Here is a 13622-nt window from a genome sequence, read left to right as displayed (position 1 = left end):
GCAGGGCCGAATTAGGCCAGCACCCACTATTGATAAACATTCAGAAAAGAGTATTAAAGTATTGGCTACACCTAAAAAACAGTGACCAAAATTCCTACCACCACAAAGCCCTGCTGAGCCAAGAGCTGAGCCCAAAACAGAGCCCCCTGAGCCAGCTGGGCCTGAGGCTCACCGACCTGAGCCACACTGATACTAACCAGCATCAGGACAGCACTGCTAGAGCACCACAACCCAGACTCAACCACATCACAGCAAAGATCAAACAGCAATATCTCACACACTGGGACACACACACACAAACACAACACAAACTGGAATGTTACAGAACCTTAAACAGACAATACACACTAGCCGAAGATAAGAAACAGCAAAAAGAAACAGACCCTGACAAAGTACAGGCTCAGTGACCACAGCCTGGCCATAGAAACTGGGCGACACAGGCTGCCCAGAGAGGACAGGCTCAGTGACCACAGCCTGGACACACACACTGGACACTGTCACGGACGTCCAAAGGGGCTAACCATGGGGAGCAGCAGAGCGGAAAAAGACCCATATGCGTAGCGGCGAGACGGGAAAAAGGCCCGGGCTCATTAGTGCAAAGAGTTCAGGAATGCCGTATAGAAACCTATGCCCTCAGGGAGCGGACGTGGGGCGCCCTGGTGCTAGGCGGGTCTCAGGACATCCGAACATCAATGCTGAGCAAGGACAGAGTGCAAGACCCGGAAATATATAGCCCAAGGGAAAGAGAAGACAGGAAGGACAGCAGACCGGAAACTAGGGAAAGGACAGAGAAGGAGCGCCCTCTGGCTGCAGAGGGCGTGACAGACACAGGCAGACCTGGCTGCCCATAGAGGACAGGCTGTGCTCCCACTGCAAGCAGGGAGAAATAAAGACAGAGGTACACTTCCTACTGCACTGTGACAGATCAAATCAAATCAAAGTTTATCAAATGCACAATAATATAGCGTGCAGCAGTAGTTGCTGACAATGAAATGGCTTTTCTGCAAGCTCACAAAAATCACAAGAATCACAAAATTCACAAAAACACAAAATCACAAAATTGAGGTTTCTGCTATGTGTCTATGTGCTATGTGTCCATGGCGTTTGCAATATATACAAGTAGTGGGGTTATGCTGAACACAGTGAAAACTGTGTGTCCATGTAGCCATTACAGGTGACCAGCTGAAGGAGCTGCAGGCTGGCTGTTTAGCAGTCTTATTGCCTGGAGGTAGAAGCTGTTCTGTAGTCTGTTGGACTTGGTCTGTTGGACCGAATGCTTTGGTACCGTTTACTGGACAGTAGAAGGGAAAACAGTTTGTGACTGGGATGACTGGGGTCCTTGAGAATGGACCTGGCCTTCTTCACACATCCAGCTGAGTAGATCTCCTGGATGTTTGGTAGCTCACAGCCGGTGATGAGCTGCGCTGACTTCACCACCCTCTGCAGTGCTCTGCGATCCCGGGCGGAGCAGCTCCCACACCAGGCAGTGATGCAGCCAGTCAGGATGCTCTCCATAGTGCACCTGTAGAAGTTTGCCTGGTTATGTGTTGCCATGCCGAACGTCTTTAGCCTATGGAGAAAGAATAGGCGCTGCTGTGCTGTCTTGACCACGGTGTTGGTGTGGTGGGTCCAGGTTAAGTCCTCCGAGATGTTAACTCCCAGGAACTTAAAGCTGCTGACCCTCTCCGCTGCAGTCCCATTGATGTAGATAGGTGTGTGATCTCCTCCCTGGTGTTTCCTATAGTCCACAATCATCGCCTTAGTCTTACTGATGTTCAGAGAGAGGTTGTTCTGCTGGCGCCATGCTGCCAGGGTTTCAACCTCCTCCCTGTACGCAGGCTCTTCACCATCTTTGATCAGGCCGATGTTGTATCGACCGCATACTTCATGATGGAGTTTGAGTGATGCCTGGTGACACGGTCATGAGTAAATAAGGAGTAGAGGACAGGACTAAGCACACAGCCTTGGGGGGCTCCAGTGTTTAGAGTCAGGGTAGAGGATATGTTGATGCCCACCCTCACCACCTGCGGACGTTCCGTCAAGAAGTCCAGGATCCAGTTACAGACGGAGGTGTTCAGTCCCAGGTCCTAGAGCTTGAAGACAAGCTTTGGGGGCACTGTGGTATTGAATGCTGAGCTGTAATCAACAAACAGCATTCTCACATATGTTCCTTTCTTATCCAGGTGTGAGAGGGCAGTATGGAGGGCAGTGGTAATAGCATCTTCTGTTGACCTATTCTGGCGGTATATAATTGCAGGGGGTCTGGGGTGTCAGGCAGTGAGGAGGTGATGTATGCTTTGACCAACCGCTCGAAGCACTTCATGATAACTGATGTGAGTGCAGGGTGTAGTCATTCAGGCAACTGACTCTAGGTTTCTTATGAACAGGGTCAATGGTGGTTTTCTGAAAGCAGGAAGGAACTATAGACTGAGCTAGAGAGAGATTGAATACGTCCAAGAAGACATCTGCCAGCTGGTCTGCACATGCATTCTACAGTATACTTGTCTACAGTATATGTCAATTTTATGATATGTCTTTGTTGTAAATGTCTGTAATATTTCTGTAGATTTTATCTTACTTTTATTTTTTATTTTGTTTCGTGTTAATTTTATTATTTTTATTTGCTTTGGCAACACTGATTGTACCCATTGGTCATGCTAAGAAAGCACCTTGAATTGAATTGAATTGAAATTGAATTGACAGGGCAGATAGTAAAGATTAAATAGCTTAGGAGTACAAAAGCTGGGGGGGTGGTGAGAGAGGAGAGGCAGAGAGGTCTCTCAGGAAGTGCAAAGTGGAGAGGGGTGAAGGGAGGTGTGAAGTTGAAACCTGCATTAGAATAGAGAAGATTATATGAAAATAAGTCTGTCATTGAGAGAAGGGGGAGGGTGTGAACCCAGTTTCAGGATGAGTTTAGTTTCTGTTGTCTTTCTGCTGTGGGAGCTGAGAAACACGTCTTTGAGAACCCTTCTTTGTGTCCCTTTCACAGCAGCGAGAGAGCCGTCCTGACCTCTCTGTCCAGCCCTGTGGCCTGTGTCCCTGTGCTTCGAGGGCAGGCTCTGCTCTGCCATGGCTCACACAGGGCAGAACAGCCCTCTGATAAGAGAGACCTGGTATCGCAAGCTCTTCTAACCATATGCTATGCAAAACCATCCTATTACGGTGTAGTGCAGAAAGTGAAAATGTCAGAAACACAGGAACAGAGCACAAAAGCAAAGCAATTGTGGGATGACTACAAATATAACGTGAATTTCCATTAGACCCTGTTTGGGCTGTTTTATTCTTAGCCTGCTTTGCACTGTTCGGTCTGATGCAAATTCTGTTCAAACCAGCTGTGGACCTGCAGAGCGAGAGGTGGTGGGAGCAGTAATGACAGAGACAGGCAGACCCAGAACCTGCTGGGCTTTGTTTTTGTAACACACAAAGTTCACCTCAAGCAGAGAGAACAGTAATCACAGCTCATGTATTATGTTTTCTGCAACCAATGTTGAAATCTAATGAATATACTGAATGCTGAATTAATATCTCTAGATGCACCCTTCTAAAACTGATGTGATCTAGAAGTCAGTGGTTTAGCATAAATCTAATTTATTTGTACCTCAATTCATGTGGGTTTCCTTATGAAAATGGATGTAGATTTCCCATTTCATATTTCAGTACTGGATGTTTGTGGGATTTATCTTGGAATTTAATAGTGCTTTCAATCCAAAGAATTCCAAAGCATTTTTAATACATAGGAAGGGACCAAGTTATTCTACCACTGATGTACAGCCCCAACTGGGAGACACACAGCAGCCATTCTGCACCAGCAGCCCCAACTGGGAGACACACAGCAGCCATTCTGCACCAGCAGCCCCAACTGGGAGACACACAGCAGCCATTCTGCACCAGCACCCCCAACTGGGAGACACACAAATATGAGACTGCTGTATGGAGTGTGGGGACCCCAGGGTGTGGTCCCCACACTTTTTCCACAGCTTGTACCCAATACTTTAGTGGAGGGGTTTAAGGACCTCGGGGTGCTGTTCAGGGGTGAGGGCAGCGGGGATTGTGGGAGTGACGAGCGCATCGGTGCCGTGGCTGCAGTAATGTGGCGGTGTACTGAACTGTGGTGGTGAAGTGGGAAACTGATGGGTTTTCTGACGAAGCCCTTGGTTTTCAAGGCGGTCCAGGTCTCTGTCCCCACCTGTGGTCACGAACTCCAGGTGGTGACTGGAAGAATGAAGTCTTGGGTACAAGCTGTGGAAATGGGGGGTCTCCACAGGGCTGCTGGGCTCACTCTCTGATGCCGGGTGAGGAGCTTGGTGGTCCAGGAGGTCCCTAGAGTCGAGTCGCTGCTCCTGGGCATCGGGAGGAACCAGCTGAGGCGGCTCAGGCATCTGGTGAGGATGCCCCCTGCTGGAGGTGTACCAGACACGGCACACTGGGAAGAGGCCCTAGGGCAGACCAGAGCACGCCGGAGGGCACACCTCTCCTCCAGCCTGGGAGCACCTGGGAGACCCCCAGGAGGAGCTGGAGGGGACACACCTCTCCGCTGGCCTGGGAGACATGTTGCTGAATCCTTTACTTTCAAACACCAGGTGAGCGAAATCCTTGGATCAGTGAACTACCAGCTTACAGGGAGGACATGTGGACTGAATGGCACCTCTGGTTTGCCTCCTTTCTGAGGGTCTTACCAGCCTGAGACGTTCACAGCAGACCTCACAATGATCAACACATTTGATGACACACTTCAATTAGCAGAATGGATTTACATCCATCACCTGAGGCCAGGTCTGCTCAATAAAATATCACTGCACCTGCCACAAATAGTTTTTTATAGCATGTTTGTGAATAAATTACAGCTACAAATGATGTTTCTTAGATGTTTCTTAATGTATTTTGAAAATGACTGTTCATCTCCTTGAGCAGTTCTACACGCATTTGTTATACATCATCGATTCAGGACTTGCACTGTAAAGAACCTTAACACTTCAGACATATGTTATTTCTAACAATATTTGTTGCGTTGTGTGTTACGCAAAGGAAATGTTACGTTAGCTCAAACCCTCTCAGAGGTTGGTGCGTAAAACGGTTGCATGGCTTCTATTAGTGTACGTTTCCTCATTTAAATCGTGAAAATAATTTCACTTGGCATGAAATTAATCAATTTCCGGTGAGGAGTGCAGTGCGATCGGTGTTATTTTTTTACTGGTGGAGGGACGACACCCGAGCTCGGATTTTTTGTGACCAGGGCGGAAGTTCACTGACAAAGCGAGGATTACAAGCGATACCTGAGCTCCGACGATATTGTAAAGCAGGGAGGAGAGAGAAGACACTCCCGGCAAGAAATGTAAGGTTGCTCACAGACCCTGAAACTCTCTCCTCCACACACACAGTCTGCATCTAGGGAAGGAGTGTGGAAGAAAGTCATGCGAAGTGAGTGATACTGAGCAGGTGAAGGCACGAGATAAGAGCGACTTCAGAAGAGGCAGCCGCCGCAGCGCTAATGGGTGGGTGCTTTACGTTAATGTCGGATTTGGGGATTGGTGTCGGGATACCAGTGTGTTCAGGAAGTATTTTTGACTATTTCATAACAAGGATGTTACATTTCATTTTAAATTATAATCTTTGATTTCTCTTTAAATTGTGGCAAGCGAGGTCTCGCGAATTTACGAGTAAAAAATCCTTCTGCGAGTCACAGATCTACATGGTTATTTGTATGTGTATCTCTCCGAAATAGAGGGTTAGTTTGGTTAAGTAAATTTCAAAAACTGCTATAAATCTTCGAACACATTCTAGGCTAATGTTAATATCATTTTCGGCACTCCTAATAATCGGTTCCTCCAGATTGGTTTGATAGTTCGATTGAGGAAGACATGAAATAACGCACTGAGATACGGGTGTTAATATTGCAGATGTAAAAATGTAATTAGTAATGTATGTCTGAGTTAACTCCCTACCTTGCTTAAGAATTTGATCTGATTGTGCATGTGCCGCACACATTACTAACATACCGACATATTTACTAAGTACAAATGTAGTCAGCGCGAATATAAAAAGAAAGGAAAATGCTTCTGGGTTGGTTTAAAACAGTGTAACCGCATCAACTCAGCCCTATTCGGTTGGTATTCGTTGTATAGACACTGAGCTCGGTTAAATATTCCTCCGTCCTCTAACACAACATGCACATTTTTGATAAGTTGATAGTTTACCGACTTCACACCCCAGAACTTGTGTGACCGCGTTTTGAATATTTCCGCCTGTAGTTCCGTGGCAGGCATGCTAATGTCCGTCAGTAACTGGCTGCAGCTCATCTTGAACCGTGACCTCTGAAGGCTGCAGTCTGCAGCGTCTCCACCGTGCTGATGGAGAGTGTCAGCAGCAGTCTAACTGACCTGGGGTGAGTTTCCCAGAAGCATCGTAGCGCCAAGAACATTATTAAAACATTTGACTTGTGAATATGAAATTTACCCAAGATGACTAATAAATTAATTACTGTAGAAATAAATGTTCTTTTTTTCGAATTTCCTCTTACATAGTACAACAAAATATCAAAATCCTTAATATAAACTCTCAGTGTTCTATATTTCCAGAGAATTCCCATGACGTGAATTGAATGTGCTCTGTCTGGCGATCTCTGGCGCTCAGGGTGGGCAGGAGGAGGCCAGTTTAAGAAGCACTTAGTGATTAACGAGTGGGTCGGGGAGCACGTAGATGACGAAGGATTTAACGTGCTACTTCAGTTACGATGGGTTTTGGGAAACACTCGTTAATTAACAATCTATCTTAAGAGCGAGTTTACGATGTTCTTAGCGCTACGATGCTTTCGGGAAACTCACCCTAGATCAAGGTCAGTTTCGCCCTGTTGCAGTTCCAGGAATGTGAAAGGGGTCTTTTCATTTTAAACAGACTAATATTCCAACCCAAACCTTATGTTTTACAATTCAGATGGTATGCATATAAAAGTAAGTCCTTTAAATATTTTCAATTACAATAATTATCAAAGCTTGTCTTTAACATGTCCTTACAGAATCTTCCGTGAAAAAAAAAAACTCATTGAGCTCCTGCTGAATCATGATCAGTATCATGACTGCTACTGAAGTTGTTCACGGTTGTGTGAAATTCACTTTCCTGGCACGTTAAAATCGCATTCTGCCTTAATCGCATCCAACAACTCTTTTCTTAAATGTAGTACATTTTATCCAGAAGTCGGGAGCCTGTCCTTTATCCACAATGAATATCGGGCACGGACCAAAGTGTTTCCTCTTGATGAAGCATGCTGGAAGTGGCTTCAGGACTATAGGAAATGCACTAGCTGGGCCAGTAAGGAGCATCACAACAGCCCCACGAGACGTCACAGATGCAAGAAATGGCAATGGAGCTAGCACGGTCATCATTGCCGAGGGCCTTTGTGTCAGGGTGATGGTCAAGCCACCTGTCAGGGCAGTGGGCAGATGTCCAGAGCACCTCTGTTGGAGTGGAAGCGCAGCCCCACAGACGTCAGCCTCGCTGTTACTCAACGCGCTTTCCTCCGAGTGTGTCAATCAATCGGTCAGACGAATGTGTGCAACAAGAGGAGGCTGTTGGGGCCCTTCAGCTCATTGGTTTTTTAGTAGCCAATAGGACCTGGGTAGTGGCTTCAAGCACATGGCTGGGTAGCTTGTACCACACTCCCGCCACTCTTGGGGTAAAGAGGTGTCTTTACATGTTTGCAGCTTTATATGCACTTCCCGTTTTGTTTTCAAAATGGAAAGTGAGGTTTTCGGAAAGGTGAACTGTGCGCTGTAGGTCTACTGAAAAGGGTTCAGTTCCTGTTGCCTGCAAGTGTGGGACACTCCTGTAAACCTGCACACGAGTCTGGCGACTGCTTCCTAGTCTCATTTCAGAAAAGCAGCGTCTTTGTAACATGGTGACCACAACAACACACGGTAATCAAAATGAAGTCTTCTTGGTACATGGTCCAGTTTTCAATAATAATATCCACTGGTTTAAATTCTTCCCTTTTATCTGTATATCCTGACGTTGTTTGACACTTTGCTGGCTTTCTTATTGTCTAGAGGATGATGTCGGTTAATAGAAAAGTCTTCTTCATGAGTAGATTCTTCAAGCTCGGTGTTTCCCATCTGCATCAAAACTTTATGCCGTCAGTCTGTTTGTTCTGTCTTGAATTCTGTCTTCTTGAACTTCCTCTGCTGCTTCTTCATTTCCTTCTTCTCCTATTTTGGTATAATCTGGAAGTTGAGTATTCACAGAATGACAACAGCCAAGTAGCTTGTCCAGACTCCAACAACCCCTTTGTATAAAGAATGCCCTGATTGCCATTTGAATGCAGCTTTTCAGTGGAGGTGAGCATGCAGAGGCTTGTATTTTGTTCAGAGTTGTAAAAAAATGCATTTTAGCCAATCCAGATATGGTGGTTTGTTATGAAGAGGCAAAATGAGTTTTAATACCTGTAGTAAGCAAGTTAATAATGAGGAGGCCACATTTCAGTTTTATTAAATTGTGAGAAGAGGAATTTTGTATGCAGGTGGAGAGCAAAAAGGATGAAGTATAAAAAAATGTTTTGCACAGTACATTATCTACAGAAATCTATTGGTGCCACAGAGAAAATAAATATTGCACTTAATCCTGCACCAATATGCAATAATATTGCCCCATGTAACATACAATTTTCATTGATAAAAAGTAATACCATCACACCCCCCTTTGTGCAAATTAATTTGTATGAAGGCACACATGAGATGAGGCGTGTCGTGCAGTGCAGAACCCTGTAGAAACCAGGTTCTGTACTAAATCATACAGATTGCAAGCTTCTAGCTTCTGATAAGCTGTCAGACTGGATAGACGGGCTAGTATCGGAGGAGCCAGTCTTCACTTCCGCGTCCCCCCAAGCTGACATGCGGGTCGCAAACAGAGCCGAGACTGTCAGAGCCCCAGGGATGATTCCATGAAGGGAGGAGGCGTTGAACAAGCTCGGGCTGCCTATCCTCAGTCACGAGCGCCTTGTAGCTACCCCCTCCTGCACCTCGCGTCTACACGTACGGGACGTGTGGAAGACAGGTTTCACCTGTCCGTCAGGAATGCACTGTACTGTAGGTCCACACCGGCGGGGACCGCACATGATTCCACACCAGCCTCTTTTTCATGAGTAGTTCAGGTGGGGAGCCGTGTCAGCATGCGTAGGCTGTAAAGGATCAAGTAAGAGGTTTATTCCCTGCTGAAAAGAGAAGAAAGAAAACGCCACTTTTCGGCCGTGAAGCCTTCTTCAGGTGTGAGCAACCTCTTTTTCATTATACCTTCCCAATAGCTCAGAAGCGTTACAGACATGTCCTTCTCAGCAAGAAGTAACAGACAGTATGGTATGTGTTGCTGGGAGCTGCCAGCCGCCACCTCAGTGGAAAGGCTGTTGAGTGCTGAAGCATGATTTAAGATCGTGGAGAACATGGAAATGCAGACTGGGGGTTTTAAAGTCAGTAGATTTGTGTTTTACAGAGGAACAGGTAAAGGTTTATTCCACGCTGAAAGGAAAAGAAAAGAGAGACAACGGGTGAAGAAGGCTCCGCAGCCCAGTCGTTGTCTCTTTGTTCCTTGTTGTTCCTTTGCAGCTTCTGCATGCTGACGCAGCGCCCTGCTTGAACTTCTGTTTTACAGCTATGCTGACTCTGACCACAGCTCCACACTGCTGCCCATGAAACTTATTCATTTAGGACAGAGAGCTACTTGATGCAAAGAGTTTTGGGTGTCTGGAACAGGCTTCCCGTACAGGTGTTTGAGGCCCAAACTCTGGACGTTTTTAAGAAACATCTGGACTGTTACTTTCACTTAGCAAATAGCCCCCCCGTGTGCTACAGGATCTAGTGTTCTTCCTTGGAGACGATGTGAGGAGCTCTTCTTTCAGGGCCCCACTCGGTTCCCTTTCATTGACCGACATTTCCTGTTTTTATTTTTAAACACTTCATCCGCTGCTGCTCGTGTGCTGCTGTAGTACTGTAAAGAGGCTGTCTTTCAGCCTCCATTGCCATGTTCTCATCAGTCTGTCTTCCGGCCTTTCTAGAAATCATTTTAACCATTTTTACAGTTTGTTAGACATTCTCTTTAACCAGATTTGATAAGGGGATTTCATTTTTTTCTATTTTTCTTTTTCTTTAATTGAGTTCTTGAACTTGTTTGTTCTGTGCTTCAAGCAGAATCTCTGCACCCTGTGGCCATCTCTGTTCCCTATCACATAAATATTTTATCTGTTATATCTTCAGAGAAGAAATATCTTCAGTCTGCTTTCCTGAGCTAATGACCCTTCGACGGTTTCAGAAGTACAGTTCCATCACCCATTCTTTTTCACTCTGTCTTTATTTTTCGATAACCCCGGACATCTTTTAGCCTGTTTTTCTTTTTCCTGTCTCCTTTTCTTTGAAGTCTGCAATTAGCACTTTCAGGCTGAGTCCCCTCGTGTGAATCGCCCGTTGTGTCATGACAGTGAGGCAAGCTTGCTACCGAGACAGCTTGTGTTCAACTTCTGCTCTTTCTGTACTAAACAGCACAGTGCCAGTAACTGTCACTGTTTTGTAATTGGTAGAGCCGGAAAAGCGTTGCTGAAATAACCAGAAGGACTGGCTGTGGTTTTGTGGGTGTGTAGAGCTGGCTCTGTGTGTCCCTGTGAGAAGTGTGTGTGGCTGCGCTGACCGGTCTGTGCGTGCCTGTTTGCAGAGTCTCTGCGGAGCGTGCTGTACAGCAGGCTGCGCTGGAAGAGGCTGGCGCTGGCCTTCCTGCTCCTGCTCTGCGCCATTCCGCTCCTCACCGACTTCTCCAGCGACCTGCACCGGAGTTTCCTGCAGTTCCAGCACCAGACGGCGTACCCCACCCTGAGGCGGCCGGGCGCCTGCGCCGCGCGGGGCTCCGCCTTCCTGCTGCTGGCCATCAAGTCTGAGGCCACGCACGCTGACCGCCGAACGGCCATCCGCAGCACCTGGGGCCAGGTGGGGGTGTGGGGGGGCCGCCAGGTGCAGAGGGTGTTCCTGCTGGGGCGGGCCGCGGGGGGCGAGGAGCGGGCGCTCCCCCAAGCCGCCGAGGCCCTGGTGGCGGAGGAGAGCGCCCGGCACGGCGACGTCCTGCAGTGGGACTTCCAGGAGTCCTTCTTCAACGTCACCCTGAAGGAGCTGCTGTTCTGGCGCTGGTTCGAGGAGGAGTGCGCTGCCCGCGTGCCGTACGTGCTGAAGGGCGACGACGACGTCTTCGTGGACGTGGGGCTCGTGCTGGGCTTCCTGTCCCAGCAGGCCCAGCAGGCCCAGCACAGGAGCCTGTACGTGGGCAAGGCGTTCGTGAGCTCCAGCCCCGTGCGCGTGTGGTGGAACAAGTACTACATCCCCATGTCCATGTACTCCTCCCTGACCTACCCGCCCTACCTGGGGGGCGGCGGCTACCTGCTGTCCGGGCAGACTATCCGGCTCCTGCTGCAGGCCTCGCAGGGCGTCCCGCTCTTCCCCATCGACGATGCCTACGTGGGCATGTGCGCCCAGGCGGCCAACGTGACCGCTGAGGACCACCCGGGCTTCATGCCTTTCGAGTTCTCCACCTCCCTGCACCCCTGCGCCTACCAGGGGCTGATGGTCCTGCACAAGCTGGAGCCTAACGAGATGTACCTGCTGTGGAGCTTCTACACGCAGCACAGGCAGACCTGCAGGGGGCACCACACTCTGACGCCCAGGGGAGACGAGGCAGGGCACAGCACGCACTGAAGGCCGCAGCCCTGGGTCCCTGATTCCTCCCGACATGTGCTCATCTGCCTTTTTCATGTGACAGTTTTTCTACTGGCGATGTGCGACCTCGGATTTGAGCTCTTGAGAAAAGATCCCCTTTTGAAGAGCATTTATGCCTCTTCATCGAGGATTTAATGTTGAGACAAAAGACACTGCAGGCCGTTTGGACTCGCAGGAGTGCAAAGTGAGGGGATGCTCTTGAACATGAGAGGTAGGTTTTTAATCGAGAAGGAGATGGGTCAGATTGGTCTCGTTTAATTTAAGGAATATTGTAAGTTGATTTTTTTTCTTGGCTTTGAGCCAGCTGGGTAAAGCCTCAGTAATTGCAGTAAAACCAGGTCCAGAAGATGTCAGTGCATCTGAAGAATTTCTTGGCCTTGTTACAATGTGAGTTTACTGTGTCTTACTGCACACAACCTGAAACCAGTGGAAGAGTCTAAAGATTTATAAAATAAAAGCCCAACCTTGCCAAATCAATTTGATTTTAATCCCATTTGTCACAAATCAACTGTTTTCTTTACTCATTCACATTTTTTTTTTTTGCTTTCTGCCTGGGTAACAGCACCCGATGGGTCATTTTTTTTGCCGCATCGGTTACCACCCTTACTGTATGTGGCGCAGGGTGCAAGCAGGGTGCTCAGTCGCAGCCAGGTGTAATCACTCACTATAACTTGTGTGATCAGACAGAGCTCAGGTAACACGAACACTTACGTAACACTGCACTTTGTGTTGGGGAGAACAACAGATGTGCAGTTAGGTTCTGCGATTCCCGTGTCTATAGCTTTTTTTTTCCAATAAAAGGGTTTCTGCGCTGAGAAAATGAATTCCTCCTGATCCTGTGACTGTGAATTGTTTTGCGCTGGAAGGGATGGTGGGCGGACGTCCCGCAATGTGATTTGAGGGGGGTTGGTGCTCGAGGACGTGGAGGTCTGGAAGTCGTGTAAATGAGGCTGTTGGCAGGCTGGAGGAAGCAGGGGCCTCTGTGCTTGAATAACGCAGCACGGGCAGGCAGACTCCACTAGCACCCCTCCAGTGGACGGGCTAATGCCACAGCCATCCTGGGTCAGGAGTCTGCAGCTGTGGGTCTGCCGAGCCACAGTCTCCCCAGCTTCTCCCCAGAAACCTCAGATTATCACTTCGGCGCGTTTTCTGCCTCTTGATATGGCCGTTATCTGCAACAGCACTGAAAATGTTCACACTTTTTGGCTGCAGTGAGCGAGGGAGCCCTGCCATCTCTGTTTTATTTATTTTTGTATATCGCTGTGTGTGTATATATATATATTTGTTTTTGTATGGGATATTACTGCCTCTACCTCCTGCAACAAACTGGGTTTTGCTGGTCATCCCAGTCCTGCCCTTTTCAGACGGAAAGGGCCAGGTGAGATTCCAGGTCTCTCTCCTCCGTAGAAGAAGAAAGTTTTTGATGTTTACATGTTGTCTTTTCGTTTTTATTGGCACCTCTGTGCAACTGCTCTTTGTGCATTGAATAAATCTGTTGTTTCACATAGAAGATCTGTCCCTCGGTGTTGTCCTTTCTCAAGCACTGCAGGGGCAGCCATGGCCTTTCACCACTGATGCAGCTCCTGGCTTCTGGGGTTACTTTTAGGCTGCCCAGCTGACCCCGGCAACATCTTTCCCAGAGAACTGTTGCCTCCTGCGTGCTTGGGCGGGTCAGTGTTGCGGCAGCAGTGGTCTGGGGACCCAAGCAAGGCGCTGCGCTCAGATTGCCCCGTGTCGTATAGAGGGGATGTGTGAGGTGCTTTGGATGGAAGTGCAGATGAATACGGTATTTTGCCATTAATTGTAAAAATTCAAATTTAATGTAAAGGCACAGGAAAGCAAAAGAGGCTTGTGAATTTCCAATTTTGCCTCTCTCACATCATGAAA

At 47.8% G+C, this 13622-nt stretch overlaps 1 protein-coding gene across 1 annotated transcript; it reads left to right on the top strand.

Annotated features, from left to right (window-relative positions):
- Positions 1-5068: 5068 nt before the first annotated feature.
- On the top strand, positions 5069-13245 carry LOC102683506 (N-acetyllactosaminide beta-1,3-N-acetylglucosaminyltransferase 4-like). The gene is made up of 2 exons (XM_015343794.2): positions 5069-5492; positions 10687-13245. Exons 1-2 carry the CDS (start codon positions 5489-5491, stop codon positions 11712-11714), a joined length of 1032 nt encoding a protein of 343 aa, XP_015199280.2. The 5' UTR covers positions 5069-5488; the 3' UTR covers positions 11715-13245.
- Positions 13246-13622: the final 377 nt, after the last annotated feature.

The sequence above is a fragment of the Lepisosteus oculatus genome, chromosome 1 (assembly GCF_040954835.1).
Source record: "Lepisosteus oculatus isolate fLepOcu1 chromosome 1, fLepOcu1.hap2, whole genome shotgun sequence".
NCBI classification, from domain to species: Eukaryota; Metazoa; Chordata; class Actinopteri; order Semionotiformes; family Lepisosteidae; genus Lepisosteus; species Lepisosteus oculatus.
Note: the sequence above shows the minus strand (reverse complement) of the source record. Positions and strands in the feature narration are given on the sequence as shown.